The sequence below is a fragment of the Equus caballus genome, chromosome 4 (assembly GCF_041296265.1).
Source record: "Equus caballus isolate H_3958 breed thoroughbred chromosome 4, TB-T2T, whole genome shotgun sequence".
NCBI classification, from domain to species: domain Eukaryota; kingdom Metazoa; phylum Chordata; class Mammalia; order Perissodactyla; family Equidae; genus Equus; species Equus caballus.
Window position 1 is genome coordinate 4,381,584 of NC_091687.1, and position 16,614 is coordinate 4,398,197.

Consider the following 16,614-nt stretch of genomic DNA (forward strand, 5'->3'; position numbering starts at 1 on the left):
AAAGGCTTGGAGACTCATTTAAATAAACTGGCTGAAGATTATTTTCGTAATAATGATTTTTGATCATATCTGGGCTTAGCGGAGACAAGGAGACCAATGTGGAAATACGCCACAGGAGGAAGAAAGGAGGGGAGGGAGGGAGGGAGAGAGAAAGAGAGGGACCAAGGGAAAGGGAGAAGGCGAGAGAGAGGAAGAGAGGGAGGGAGAGAGAGAAAGGTAGGGAAGGAGAGAGAGAGGGAATAAGGGAGAGAGAGGGAACTAACTTCACCAGGCATGGGGCCAGACTTTTTCCGACTCATTGATCTTTAAAACAATGCTGTGAGGACAGTATTTGCCTCCCTTTTACTGATGGGGAAACAGAGCTCAGAGAGCTGAAGCTAGCTTTTCGCTTTCTCAAGGTACCCAGCGGGCAAGGGGCAGCTCTAGAGTCAAACCAGCCTGGCCTGACCTGGAGCCCAAGGCCACTTTTATTCAACAAAGTCATCTCTCAACTTCCTAGTTTGTTTGTTTGTTTGCTTCCTCATCTTAAAGAGGCTAGATGAAGGAGATTGTGGACAACAAGGGATAAGATAAAACTACTCTGAAGCATATTTGATAGAAGACAGAAATACGTGGCTTTTAAAAGTTAATAAAAGGTTTTTTAAAAAAGCAGGAAAAACCATAGCTTAAGTAATAGGGACACAAAATCTATAACTTCAGTCAAGAAACATCAGATCAGTCATGAAAATGGGTGAAGCAAAATCAATCACATTTTATTGATTTTAAAAACAACAGAATTTGAACCACATAAAAGTCACATTTTGTATTTGTCAAGTAAACTCACTGAAGAAAATGAATTAGCTTGACAGAAATGAACTTGCCTTGAAAGAAACAAATCATCTGATAACATCTACATTAATGGAATATAAAAGCCAAATGTCAGAGAAGTAGAGAATTTTTCCTGGGTAAAAGTGGTGCTTAGAAATCCTTTTGGCCTTTTCTTAATAAAGATTTTCAATTTATTTTAAGAAATTTATATTTAGGATATGTTCACGGGGAAGTGAAATTTTGTTGATAAATTATTGCTTTAAATGGCATATAAATTATGAGACCTTATGACTCTGTCTAGTCTGATTTTTTTTTTCTATATATTTATACCACCTAGATCTATATTTCTTCCTGGAAAAGACATAAAAATTCCTCCGTCAAGTATTTAAGCACCAACACTCTCTATCACTGTATGTCATCTTCAACTCTCAGGTCAAGGGCCACTTTCTCCAAGAAACTCCCAACAAAGTAGTCTCTCCTTTTCTGGAACTACAATATGTTATTTGCAACACTCTATTACACTTCAGGATTTCTACCTTGGATTATAAGCTTTTTAAAAATACGTTTTTACTGTCTCCTGTACTAAACTATACGTTATTTGAGAGAAGGAGCCATATCTCTTTTTAATTTACTATATAAATAAAATAATTATCGCTTAGCATTTGTTGAACGGTGAAAATAAACAAAAACAAAAATGAAAACATATGCTGACATTTAAGGATGAAATGGTTATTCTCTTTCTAGTCTTGAGTATTGCTTGGACTTTGCTTGCAACTTGGAAGTTTACAGTCGAACTTCTAATTTATCTTGAACTTTTAATTGTGTATACAAAAACATGGTATCACAGAAAAAGCAGATTCAGATTTTCTGTCAAATTATGCAGACTGATTGTAGCTCTGCATCGACAGACCTATTTCTCCAAAGTCAGCGAAAACACAATAAATTTATTCATCCATTTATGTATTCAGTGAGTTTTTAATGAACGAGTTTTGGTTCATTATTTCTTTGCCCTCAAAAATCCCATGGAGTTGTACCTAAACAGCCTTCAAAGGAGAGACTGGAGTGTTAACAAGGAGGTGATTCAATAATTTAGAAGTTATTTGGAAGTATGACTCATATCATCTCTCATTTCAGATAAACCATTTCCCTTCTTTTGCTTGGCATGAACGCAATTATTAGACACACTAAAGCATAACGTTTTCTATGTAGAGAACTTGTACAACTGAAAAAACATCTAACCACACTCGCAGCTTTGAGGGACTCCGGATCCAGTTCTTGAAGAAGTCAGGAAATAGACACTACGCAGTCTACATTAAGCGGGATTCCTCAGTTAACAATTCTCACTGATACCTTACCGCTAAAGAGCGATTGAAGGGAGATCCAAGGGAGAGTCAGCACCATTGTTTTTTTCATTAAACGAACCAAAGTGAGGCATATTGCTGTAACTTACCATATATTTGGATTCAATTCCAGCTGGTGGTAGGAGTCAAAGTCATCTCGTAGGATAATACTGTCGCTATGTATTTCAGCTGAAAGAAAAGTATTTAGGAAAGAATTAAAGCAAGCAATTAAAGAAAAACGAAACAACAGATTAAGCTGCACAAAAGGGTTAACGCACTGCATTTATGAAGAAAAACAGTATTTTAAATTAAAACTGAATTTCAAATGAGGAGTTGATTATCTTTGCTTTGCCCCTCAACTACCAAGCACAAGGGGAAAGACTCTGCTGCTCAGACACCTCCATCTGGAAACCAGAGTCCCAAAGAGGAACTCCACCAAATTGTCACCAGGCAGGAGAAGCAGAAGGCCAAGGTCAGCACTGACTACAAGGAGGGGTCACACAAGACTTGCCTCTCACAGCTCCACACGCCCAGAACAGACTGTGTCCAATTCACTTTGAAGCAAGCAGAGAAGAGGATGGAACATTCCGGCTAGTTATTGTCAACTAACGTTGCTGGTATTTACTAACCCACTTCCTCTTCTCTTCCCTACCATCCCTCTTGCCCTGGCTTGCTTCCTCTCATTTTCTATATTCATCATTTCTTTATTCAACGTGTGTCAAATTGACATGTTTTTCCCTCAGAGATGCCTTGAAGAAGTTATCTACACAAACAAGCAAAACTCTTAAATAAAGTCATGCTGGAAGTTAGGAGGAATGCCAGGGAAATATCCATAGTTTTAAATATATTATCAGTACGCTTGAGATTGTATTAAATACCCGTTTTTAAGCTCTAGAGGAACTTGGGGCATGCCAAGAGCAAATACTGTTTTCATAAACTGTAGAGTATGTGATATTTCCACTGAATAGAGAGGGTGGACAATAAAAACAATCTCATGGCCACATACAACGTAAGTGGGCTCGTTTTTAAGGTTGTGTAAGAAAAGAAAATTACTTCTACTCAAGTTGTATGTTTACAACTTTTTTTTTACAAATTTTTATTAATTTATAAATTTCTCTTTACGAATTTTTATTAATTTAATGCTTAAAAACTCTCTCATCTGAATCTCATGGTTTGCTTGGGGAGTTTGTTTCCGCTAATACGAATTCTCTGGGCTGTACAATTTTGTCTGAACCGGTTTACACATACTCTCTGGAAAAACTAAAATCATATGGTCTGATTAACAAAAAATAACCGAAAACTTTATTTTTTTTCAAAAGTGATATTTTACCTTTTTTTTTTTTTTTTGGCTCCCTCGAATATAATTCACTGAACTCCCCGGGTAATTAAGACCACCTCCAAATGTCAGGAAGCACACTTCCAAATTCTCTTTGGTGACATCGCCACCTACAGCCACCCGCCCTCTTCAGATCAGGCAGGCCAGCAGGCAAGCACATAACGAAGTCTGGGAAGCAGGTGGACCAGCATGCACTGAGAGGCACGGCCGCTCAGACCCGAGGCCTCGGGCACGACAGCAGGGAGAATGTGGATTAGACCGGAGAGAACACTCTGATGCATTCTGTGCGTGGGAGTGATTTAATGATTCCTCTGAGTGATTAGATGCAGTGCCTAAAATGCCTATGGGGTACAGCTCTCTCCAACACCCAACCTGGCCCAGACTTGCTGGGCCACCGCAGGTCACCCGGCCGCCTCGGCTGCCAGGAGGCATGCTTCTAAGGACTCACGTTCGCCTGCCAAAGAAGAGGAGCCCGGAGCTGTAGCATTACATAAAAGTAGAGCTTCCCAAGGCAGATTTTCCAAAGAGAAAAATAAATTAATTGGGTTTATAGGTTGAAAGGAAAAGCCCGAGAGACAAATCAATGACCTGTCTGCAAGTCCCACAGGAGAGACATCTGACAAGGTGGGAGAGGGCCAGGAGGGCTCCTCCTCATTCTCATTAAACAGCGTCGTCTAGGAAATTGCTTCTAAAATATGTCTTCACTGACACAAATGGGAAATTTAACTCTTAAAGATCACTTGCTCTTCAGAGAATTTCTTCCGAAGGCATGGGTAAGCCTCAGTGGTTATTTGTTCATGTATTTCTTTCTTTCCAAAGACTATTATAGCATTGACTATCTACTTTACAAAGACGAATTCATTTAATCCTCATAACAACCCAAGAGGGAGGCACTATTATTCCTTCCATTTTACCCGTGAGGAAATGAGTCACAGAAAGGTTAAGTAACTTGCTAAATGTCACGTGGCTAGCAAGTGGTGAAGGTGAGATAAAATGAGGTAGTTTGGCTCCAGAATCTGTACTCTTAACCACTACACAAACCTGCCCCGAAAACCGTGGACCCCTAAGGGCAGGGCACTAGAAAAGACGGTGAGGAAAATGAGAGGTGGTACCTTTAAATGGCACCACTAAACAAAGCATGGAGTTATTTAAACAGCCTCATTTCAATTTTTGAAGAAATGATCAAACTACTTCTTTTTTGACAACCCAGTACTAATCTGAGCAGACATCTGAAATCTGAAATGACCTCAGTTCCTCTACGCTCTCAGCTCCTGTCCCACTGCCTGTGTGCTGTACTATTTATGATGAGTAGGAGCTCTGGGGAAAAGGCAGCATTAGAACAAAAGATCACACTGGACAGGATCCCGAGGACGAACATACTAAGGGGTTCAAAAGTCCTTCCATCAGCCCAGCTGGGCAGCGTGACGGCCTCCTTGGTGAGGTCCTGTGTTCAAGCATAATCTGGACCTGAGTCTGATTCCAGTGAACGACCACGTCTGGCGAATCAGAGGATGGAGAGTTTGCTCACCTCTATACCATCTGCCCACGGAGTCAGAGGAGTGAAACAGGAGAGCTAATGCTAAGGTTAATGACACTGGGTCTTAAAGACTTACCTAGATGTGGGTGCAGAGTGGCCTCTGTTGGAGCTGGACCGAGAGAGAAAGAGGAAAAGATGATTGATTAGCAACACACACAAACAATCCAGTAATAAACAATCTTGAATACAATTACAAAACTTAGGTCATACTAAATAAATTAAACGGCTGGAACCTTTTTAGAGGAGTAAGAAGAAGATGCCAGTAAACTTCCTAAATTAGGATGTCCAACTCTTTATTTAGTTATTATATTTAAAAGTAATGCATTATTCCGAAAGTGAAGAGTGGAACCCCAACACACAGCACAGTTATTTATTATACATGGTCAGTCAGGTATCCTTTGAAACACACGACACAAATGTGATGTGACAGTTAATAGGCATTCCAAAACCCTTTCTGAGCACCATTACATGCCAGGGGCTGTTCTGGGTGTTAAGAAAACAGAGACGAAAAGCACTGTCCTTGCCCTCAAAGAGCTTACCATCCGCTGGGGACAACTACAATATACCGTCCTAAGTGCTATGGTGGGGTGTCAGAGATGATGGACAAGGGAGGGGTGCGAATTCCAGGCTGACCAGGAGGAGAGAGTTGTCAGGAGGGGCTTCCCAGAGAAGACGATTTCTCTGCTGAGCTCTGAAAGACGAGTAGAAGGAAGATAGGTGGGTGGAGGAGAGGGGACAGGTGCTTCTTTCTGGAGTAAGCGTGGAATGGCATGGAGAACGGGAGACCCACAGCAACGTCAGCATGACCGGATGAAGGCTTAAGAGGAGGGAGTAGAAAAGGCGAAGTTGGGAAGATTGGGAGGACAAGATCACGGAAATGAATGCTAAGGACTTTGGGCTTGACCGTGAAGGCAGGATGATCTCCCGAACATTTATGAGCAAAGGACTGGACGCTCAAACGTGCATCTGACAGTCTGACAAGAGTTTGGAAATGAGGGACGCTGCCCAATTAATATTTTGGTTCTGTTTTTTTCTCAAAGGACTTCCAAATCTATGAAGAAATACTGTCAATTCACTATCTAAAAACTAGAACTCATGACATAGATATTTTAAAACGTTTTATACCAGTTGAAGAGTTTTAGCCAGAGATGAAAAAATTAATTTCTATCACGATGGTCAATGCTTCAACTATGCTAGACGAAAAATCGAAACTTAGCATTTTAAAACTAGATTGTCTTATTGCTTGATATCAACACATTATACCTATTGAAAATACCTGTGTGCTCAGTTTTTTAAAACAGAATCTACGGAAAGTGTCACAGATACAGTTGTTAGTATAGAGTTAATATATACAGGTAAATGCTCTGAATCATCACCAGCTTGTGGAACTCTTGAAAAAAACAGCAGAAAAATCTAATGACCTGTGTTTTGTGCCAATGCTTATCGGTTAAGTTGTAGAAGAGTTCTACGAAGATTCACTGAACTGTTAATTCTAACTTAAGATTTTCTTGAAACAAAAGGAATAAGGGCCAATTATCCAATAATCAATGACAAAAATATGGCACAATGATGTATGTTCCATCACCAACGTCACACTGCATATGAACGAGCTGAATTTGAAGCTTCAAGGAAAGCGAGAGTTTATTTGCAAAGTAGCTGGAAAAGTAAGAGAACTCACGTTGAAATTCAAATAAAATATAAATAAATAGTGATTTTACACATTTTCCTAATATGAATGAATACACTGAGGATTTTAACTGCAATTGACAGCACTGTCTAAATTGTCTGCAAAAAACTCCAAGGAAAATTTGAAGGATGTCTTATTGATATTGATCATTTTGAAGTTGTTTTTCAATTTATGCAATACGTCTGTGAATCCCATGTTAATAACACTAGGTTGACATAGAGTAAATGAATTTACTTGGAGAGATGTAGTTTTGAAACTGATAGACTTTTGCATCAAAGTTACATCAACTCTTCTAAAAAAAAGATGGACAGGGGCCAGCCCAGTGGTGTAGTGGTTAAGTTCACATGCTCTGCTTTGGCAGCCCGGGGTTCACGGGTTCAGATCCCAGGCATGGACCTATGCACCACTCATCATGCCATGCTGTGGTGGAGTCCCACATACAAAATAGAGGAATATTGCCACAGATTTTAGCTCAGGGCCAATCTTACTAACCAAAAAAATTAAATTAAACTGAAAAGATGTACAAATTTTGTCAAGGTGGACGTGGATATTAAAGGAAAATAATTTGTTGATATTCCATTCAGTTGTTGGGAGGCCTTTAGGTAGGTATGGAACACTTGGATATATGAATCTAGTTTTCAACTGTAAATTTTATAAAATCTTAATATAGACCAAGTATTCCAATACTTATGATGTGCTGTAAGTGTTAAACACACACTAGATTTTGGATCCTTAGTACAAAAAAAAAAGTAAGATATCTCACTAATAACTTTATATTGACTACATTATATTGAAATGCTTAATATTTTATATATTCTGTGTTACATTACTAAATTCAATCTATTTATTCTTTGTCTTTTAAACGTGCCTACCAGAATATTTAAAATTATATATGTGGTTCGTATTCTACTTCTGTTGGACAGTGTTGAACACGAGCTGGGAGTGCGATCTGTAGTGGAGGTCAGCCGGGGAATTATCACACTGGAGGTGGCGGAGGCAGGGAAGACCAGGTTACTCAGAGAGATGCAGAACATAAAACAAGAAGTGAAACGAAGAGGTGAACATGCATTTAAAGAACTGTTAGAAGAAGAGGAGGTGGCAAAGGAGACTGAAAAACAGTGATTTTCACTAAGGAAATACGGAAAACAGAGTTTTAAGAGAGAAGAGGTTGAAGGAGAGACAAAATAATCCTAATAGAGATGATATCTATTGAGTGCAGACGGCTCTTCCAACAAGGCTCTGTGCAAAGACAAGAAACAAGATTTTGTAGCACCTAGTTAAGGACTAGATCCAAAGGGGTTTTTTTTGTTTGCTTTGTTTCTTAGGATATTATGGTAGTTTACCATGTCTGATATTAGCTACTTTACAAAAGGGGTTGTCTTTATTTGTGGGATAAATTGTTAAGAAGGGGAGGAAGAACATTGATATGTAGAAAATATGTAATTTCATAAAAACTAACTTTTAAGTTATAAGTTATTAAAAATAACTTAGTTAAATTAAATGCAAAATTTACGGCAGTTATCAGTGAGAAATATTTATTAGTTAGTACAACAGTTAGATAAATATAGCAAAATATCTGCAGAGACATCAATTAACTTAGCTACTTGTTATTAAAAGATTCTGGTGACTAAGGCCTGGACCCAATGAGGAGAATAAATTATAAGATGTTTTACTCCACTCTAAGCTAAGCTGTCTATCCAAAATGATCTCTGTCTCTTCTAAGCTATTTTGGCACAAGGCATCTTCCACTGAACCTCCTACAATGTCACCCTCAGGGGAGGACTGTTGAGAAAAGACCCACTGAGTCAGAATCTCTGCCAGTGGAGGTTGGAATTTGTATTTTTAAAAACCTCCCCAGCTGATTCTGATAGAAAATCTGAGTTGGAAGCCATTAGTCTTAATCATACAATCCAGCCCTTATTTTTACAGCAAACAGAATTGTTCTCTGCATTAAGTATGTCTTTTCTCCCAAAAAGAAATAAGTTCTTCAAAGGCAGAAAATATGCCCACCTGAGACACCAGGCTAAGCTGGTAACAGATTCTCAATAAACAACTGAATTACATTGAAAGTTCCCTCCTAGTTGTAATATATTTTACAATATTTTGGAAAATAAATAATTGAAGATCCGAACCTTTTAAAAATGCTAAAATATACTCATAACATTGTCAAAAAGCCCCTTAGTATAGTAGTCTGGGTAGTTTAAACACCTAGTAAGTATCCACCTGGATTTAATTTAAAGCATGTTTTAAATCACTAGTTAGGAAAACTCAATTTGACATTTTTTTTTTTTTTTGAGGAAGATTAGCCCTGAGCTAACATCTGCTGCCAATCCTCCCTTTTTTGCTGAGGAAGACTGGCCCTGAGCTAACATCCGTGCCCATCCTCCTCTACTTTCTATGCGGGACCCCTACCACAGCATGGCTTGCCAAGTGGTGCCATGTCCGCACCTGGCATCTGAACCGGCGAACCCCGGGCTGCCAAAGCGGAATGTGTGAACTTAACCGCTGAGCCACTGGGCCAGCCCCTCAATTCGATATTTTTTAACAAAAATATCCACTGTCTGAGATAACTAAACATTATTTCTTCCAAAAGAGGAACATACTTAGTACACACCAAACTTGTTGAAAGAAAAAGTACAAACTTCCTTGAAAAATATCCACGCATGTATGGTGTAAATATGGTCCAAAATCTAGTAAAGTTCTGAGCCTGGGAAGTCTCAATAAGGGACTATATCAATTTAGTTTTATGCGCTATAAGAAAATTTTCTAAGTCTGTAGGAAGTACACTATCTTTTCCACATTTATCAGGGTAAATGTACCACAGAAAAGTTGACTAAGTAGCCTGAAGAAGTATAATATAATCCAACACCATTTATTACACTCCCCGGTGGATAGTAGCCACTTTGCCTCATACTACTAAAATAGATCAACTGCCAAGTTCCTGAAATATGTGAATTTGGCAAAAAGGTCTTTACTCTTTCCTTTATTAAATATAAAATGCATGCTTCAGAGAGGTCCTAATTTGTCAGCCTTCCAAGAGCTCACCCGGTGGCATAGCTCCGACTACATCTTTCCTGCTCCTTTGCCATTGGACTAGTTCCGACTCATCTTTTTAGATTGCTCAAATGTTTTTATCTCGATATGTCGTTGGTCTGTTACTGATTCTCTGCCTCTCCAAGGACCCTCGGCTGCCCCCATCCCATCACTGCGCCCAATTTCCCAGCTCCTTTCAACGTGACCTTGCATGACTGACTCCAGCTATCACATAAAGGAAGCCAAATGGCTTCAACTGGGAAGTTTTGTTTCTAAGAATGAGAGAGAACAAAAATGTTTCTGAAGAAGTAGACTTTAGCTTTGTAGAAAACAGGATAGAACAAACTAACAGAAGCATAAAGACATCCCAGTTTCTTCCAGGTGTCTCCGCATTGCGATGAGAAGACCAGGTCAGAGGACCATCGGCAGGTATACACAGGGGAGGATGCACCGGGGTTGGGGGCCTTGCTGGTTGTCAGAGGAGATTGAATTGGAGACAGGGGAAGACAGCCTGGAGTGGCTGTGTACCCAGAGAGATCACCGAGGGGGCAGCTTCATAATACTGTCCTGATTTAGTTTCACTGGGGAGACCCAGGAGACTATACACAAAGGCTGGACAGAACTTTACACTGTGCGGAACTCACTTTTCATCCTAACACAGAACTGTTAACAAATTTGGATAGTCGTAGGGTCACAAAAATGATTGGTTGTACTCTCTACACTACAGAAAAAATCCACTTCAAGGAGTGTGCCAAATGTTGTTAACATGAATCAACTTAGTCGAAACCACAGATAAAATATGAAATGCTAAACAGGCAAATTAAAATGAAGATTCTACTTTGCGTAAAAAAATAAAGTAAAAGCAAGCCAACAGGATATAAGAAGTACGACAGAATCTCACTAAAGTTCCATGTTTTTTAAAAGCCCGTTTCCAGCAAAGGATGAAGAACGAAGGCATGGCACACTTTGACTTGTTTTTGTTGAAAAAGCCAAATACCTTTAAAATTCTTAAATTGTCAACACAAATTGGTAGCAACTTTACCAGGAAAGTATTAATAAATAAAGACCTACGTAATTCCAATAGTCAAACACCTTCTGAGAGAGAGCAGGTAAATGAGAAAAAAGAAGGGAAACTTTTCAAGTTTTAAGCCTGATACAATCTTTTCATACTACCTAGGTAATAAATGTTCTTAAGAGTTTCAAAATCACTTGTATATGTGCACTTGGGATTTATTTCTCCAGATTCCTCTTGATGCTTGTGATTGTGCCACTTAAAAGTTGTTTGTCTTCCAAGTTCTCCAGCAGGACCTACCCAGGTTATTTGTTTAGTCAGAATACAAAGCTTTAGGTCAATAATAAAATGCTTCAGTGATATTCTAGATCTCTGCTTAGCCAAACATTTTCCTAGATGCCAAGGGAATATTAACTACCCGACGATTAGGTATGTCATTTTACTAAGATTTCATATACTACATAAAAAGGACAGAAAAGAATTTTTTAAATTGATAAGTGAATACAGTTGAAAATAAAAGAAACTCAAATCATTGTTTTTAGAAGGTACTTTAAAATTGATTTGAAAAAATATATTCTGGAGTCATAAGAGTTGCAGGTCCCTTCCTAAGGAATATCTTTATTTTGGGGGGAGTGAGATTTTTTAAAATATCTCATTATTTTCCACTCAGTCTGGGTTAATCTGACTTTCACTACAATATGAAAATAAGTACTTATCATTCCCTTTCTAAACTTTTAAACACAACTAATGTTAAATATCTATCGCTTGGCATTAGATAGAGTTACTCTGTGAACATTACCTTTCATTTACTAAATATATTTTCTCTATATTATCTCCAATTATTTAGAGCATCTCACAGGTTATAATAAATAATTTGTCCTTATGACACTGGCAAGAGAGTGCCAGCTGAGCTTTACAGACAGCAATGGAAGATTAGAAATTTGCTGAAGCCAACACATCCAATTCCATCTTAGCTTCTAAGGATGTCATTTGGAAGTCGGAGCTCACAGTCATGCTTTCCTTAATCACATTCTAATAGCTTAAATCTTTGGGTGTTTTTTAGTAAATATCATAAATGTGGATCATTATATGGTTTCTCAATATTAAATGGAAGCAGAAATTCTCCCTATCATCAATTCAATTTGTCCAAGAGACAAACCACGCGCTGCCAGTAGAGAAAAGCTTCATTTATTAAAAAGCATTTCCGTGTTTATGCTCTTTCAAAGGCTGACCCCACCAGCATCTCATGAGATCACAGCAGCCTAAAAAGATCACAGACACATCAGAAAGAGCGAGACTGTGTTGAATTCCCCCCAAAGGTTGTTCTTTTGACAGTGTTTTTCTTTCAACTGACTTATTTTGGAAGGAAACTTTTAAGTAATCACGTGACTCCAAAACATATTTCAGCCAGTTTGTTCAATAAATTATTCAGTGCGAAGGATGGAGATTTCAATATGCTGGGTAGAAAAAGGAAGGGATGCCTAAAAATGAATTGAGAGAGTGGTTGATGAACTTTGGGTTAATATTATCAATTACTTTGAAAACAAAAGCCTATGAGGCAGACAAGCACTACATATTTAATGACAGGCACTTCTTACAAATAAAGGTATTATGCTATGGGAACTATATCTCCTGAATCATTTTAGAATTCAAAGGCCCTAGGTATTTTGCCTCAGGTATCTCTTCATCTAATTTGAAATTCAAATGTGTGAAACTTCCAAAGCTAAATATGACAAATTAGACACGGTCTGTGAAGTTACCATTTAATGAGCTATGAACCCAGACTTTCATCTCCCCAGGAATAATTTCTTTATTACTTTTTGTATTTTATTGCAATAAAGCACCATTTGACCTTCAAGTATGATAATTAAGCTTCCAAAAATGTTATAAATTTAGAATGAAAATAGTTCTCCCTCTGTTCAGGAATATACTTATGATCAGTATAAAAGATTACTTAATATTTAAAGACAGGTAAATTATACACAGAACCAGCAATATTAGGAAGTATTTTTCTCTTTTCTTCCTCCCCCATTTCCCATCTCAATTTGATTTGTGTCTCGTAACAACTTATCTCTCATATTCTAAAATAAATGGGATAGGAGCAAAACCAAAATATATCTTTATAACCTATAAATGGGGGAACAGAGAATTCTTTCAGATAAGATTTATTCTACTATGAGCTGTCAATAATGAGATCTTAAACACTAAAACTTGTGACTCATTGTCTTGCCATGCTCATGCCCCCCTCCTTTTCTGGGGAAATATCCATACATTTTTTAAAACTTTGCCTATGATATGAAAAGTTTGAGGTGAAAATCAGAATACAAAACAATATACCACCTGAACTGTTGAAGTGTTATTTTTTAAAAATATTACTGTGTAATAATTTTTTAAAATCTTAGACTTCTGAGAACTTGAAGAGATGAAGTTCATACATATAATAATAACCATAACAATACTAATAATAACAAGAAGACGAACAAGAAGAAGAAGAAAGCTTGCTGTTAACATTAGCAGAAATTTGCTGGAGGTTCCCCAATATCTATTCTGCCCTTGTTTATTTTAACTGGAGCGTGGTCCTCAGTTAGAGGTAGATTTCTCAGTGTCCCTTGCAGCTTTCTGTGACAAAGGAGTTAAGTTCTGCTCACAGGGAGGTAAGAAGAAGTGATCTGGGTCGCGCCCTCGAAAGGAATGGGTATGCTTCCTTGGCCCTCACCCCTTCCTGCTGCTAGAACGTGGTGACTGCTGGAGCAGCGGCTTGGCCCCTGGACATGGAAGCCGTGTGCTGTACACAGCAGAGCCCCTCCCCCAGCCCTGGACCACCTCCCTCCGCACTGGTATATGACCGAGAAACGCACTTCTAGCCATTTACACACTTCTAGCCATTTATGCCACCTGCAGTTTAAGGCACTTTGCCATGGAGGCTTAGTCTATACTCTAACTAAAAGAGTTCATTTCCTGTGGGCGGGAAAAGGCATCCTGTCTGTATCTCAGGCACAATCCTAAAGGCCAGAATGGAGACTAGAGTTGATCAGAGTGTGAGTTCTGTGAGGACAGACTCTATGTCATATGTCTCTGCACCCCCACTGCCTAGCACGTGTGACACATAGTTGCTCCAAAAATGTTAGTTGATTGGGTACTGATAGCATCAGCAAGATATTGTTGCTAAAACCATTGTTGCGAGAAAATTGTTCTCATGTTCTCCTCTGTTTCCTCCTCTCTTAGTCATTTGTGCATACATTATTGTCTTCATTTTACTGTACTTTTCACGTTCTTTTATGCACCTAAGGATAAATAGTACAGTTCGCCTTGCTCTAAAATAGACATAAGGCAACTTGCCAAAAAAAGGCAGATAATCAAACAAGATAATAAAGTGGAAAAATTAAAGATGATGACAAATGAGGGTTGGACAAAAATGCATCCAGTTGAGATAAGTAGGCAAGATGCATGCTCTGACATTGTAAGTTTGGTTTTGAAGCTATAAAGGTACAGAAATTGAAGGGTTCATAACATGAAAGGAACAGATATTCTCAGAAGAAGGGTAGCTATCTCAGGTACAGAGACTTGAGAGAAGTTTGTCTTCTAAGAAAGGACACACTGAGCAATGCCATGAACATCATTTAGAATAACATCCATCCAACTGCGAGCTTCGTAGGGCTCCTCCTGACAAAGTCCGTCAATGCAGAAGGACTGCAGCAAGGCCCCAGTACGACTGTAAAAACAGTTCTGTGGGTACGGGAGGGGCAGGTTGGCTGGTGATTAAAGAAATAATGGTAATTAGAAAATTTTGGAAAGGTATACCTGCTCTATGTGGTTCATTCATTCCCTCAACTAATATATGAGTGCCCACTAAGTGCCAGGCACTGTGCCTTGTTCACAGAAATAAAACAAATTCAATAAAAATGATCCAGTCTCTGCTGGATCAAGGGGTTCAAAGTGCAGTAGGAAATACACGTAGACGTTAACACATGACAATGCTATACAGGAACGAAATTTAATTAGTAAGTGGAAGGTGGAACAGTGATAAAAATAAAGTTGATGGAGGAGGAGAGGCTTGAGCTGGATCTCAAGGATGAACACAACCTCATCAGTAAGACGGAGGAGGAGATAATGAGGAGAGTATTCCAATGAAAGGAATTGGCATACACAAGCTACAGAGACAGGGCACAGGATGGCATGTTTGATGAAGTCAGTGCTTATAACAGCGGAAGCAGAGAGTTTGGTGTTAGGCAAGGGTGGGCAGTGTGGAGAGAGTCTAAATGCAGAGATGAGGTTGGAGAGAGAGGCAGGGTCAGATCACGGAGGGCCTTGAAAGCCAGGCTAAATGGGGCAAATGGAGGCAGTTATAGGGTTTAAGACTGGGAGTGAAAAAGTGAGGTTTGTGTTTGGGAACCTTTTGATAGAATGTGGGGAAGGCCTGAACCAAAGAAATGGCTGTAGGCGTGGAAAGAAAAGGGTTGGTTTAAGAGATGTTAAGAAGATAAGATAAATTGGTCTTAGACACATTGGGTATAGACGTGGATGAAAGAAAGCAATGTCGAAAGAAATGTTATCTAGGTCTCTCTTTTATGACTGGTTTGATTAAGTCACCAACCGGAACTGCAATAAAGGGGTCCAGATTCGGGGAAAAGTCAAGTTCAGTCTAGAGCATATTGAGTTCAAGGTATCTAAATGGCATCCAAATGGAAGTGCCTAGTAAGAATCATGATAGCTAACATTTATAGAGTATTTATGGGCTAGCCACTATCCTATGCACATCATTATTGCATTTAATCCTCACAACTTTACTCTGTTCCTCCTGGGCATAGAATATTGTGCCAGGCTCTTGGGAATGGTATGAAACAACCAAAAAGTTATTTTCCCTATTTTACACTAAGGGAATTGAGACTCGGAAAGATTACACAAGTAGGAAGGTCCAGAGCAGAAATTCAAACCCAAAGATATACAGCTCCACACTCCATGCTCTCAACCACCTTGCATCACTGACTCTGAGTAAGCACCAAGCATATGGACAGAGTTCAGGAGATGAAAATCATAGGGGTGAGAGAGAATAGAGATATTCAAAAAGAAGCCCCAGGACAGAATCACTGCCAACCTTAGAATGTACCCATGGGAAAAATAGTACTCATTAAGGAAACTGAGAAGAGCAAGGAAGTCAGGCAGGATTTGCACCAGAGTCCTTTGGACTGGTTGGCGCCTAGCAGGTTATTGGTGACCTGGAAGATGACCGTTTCCAGAGTGTTGGCAGTAGAGGCCAGAGGGCGGGGTTAGGAGTGAAACTTGGGAAGCACACTGCTCCTTCAAGAAGCTGGAGATTGAGGGAGAATGATGGCCAGAGGAGTCCTCGCAGTCAAAGACCGGGTTCTTGTTCAAAGCAGCAGTGACGTTGGTATGTTGAAGCACCGACATGGAGGGGACGGCAAAGAGGAAAGAGCTGACGATGATTCGGGAAACAGAGGGCGATATTGTTGAGCAAGGCCTCAGAGGAGATGAGAAGAATGCCATCCCACTGAGTTTATATTTTTTCTGTAATCCTGTTTTGCTCTTTCTCTGCTATGTTTGGACTAGTACATCTATATTATAAGCTATTCAAGAACAGGATGTGAAACTGCCTTCTACTGCCACATAACTCCCATGCATCCGATAGAGTGTGCCATGTATGCACCCTGGGGACACAGCACAATATTATGTTAATTAATATTAGTGAATTCCAACTCTTAAAAACACGATCATGAAAATCTGTATTAATTATTACATTCAACAACTGAATCTTGAAATGTAAAAATAAAGTTGCATTAACAGGTTTCATGAAATAATATTTCAAAGCCAAAATAAAATTGTAAATTGTACTACAGCTTTGCT

The 16,614-nt window shown here is 39.0% G+C and overlaps 1 protein-coding gene across 2 annotated transcripts in view; it reads right to left on the minus strand.

The window, feature by feature from the left end:
* RELN (reelin) overlaps nucleotides 1-16,614 on the minus strand; it is a 459,089-nt gene that overhangs the window by 239,493 nt on the left and 202,982 nt on the right. For both annotated transcript variants that reach the window (XM_023638850.2, XM_070265359.1), the window contains exons 5-6: nucleotides 5,097-5,129; nucleotides 2,258-2,336 (exon numbers count right to left, since the gene is read on the minus strand). In XM_023638850.2, coding sequence (XP_023494618.1) covers nucleotides 2,258-2,336; nucleotides 5,097-5,129 — 112 coding nt within the window. The remainder of the gene's footprint in view (nucleotides 1-2,257; nucleotides 2,337-5,096; nucleotides 5,130-16,614) is intronic.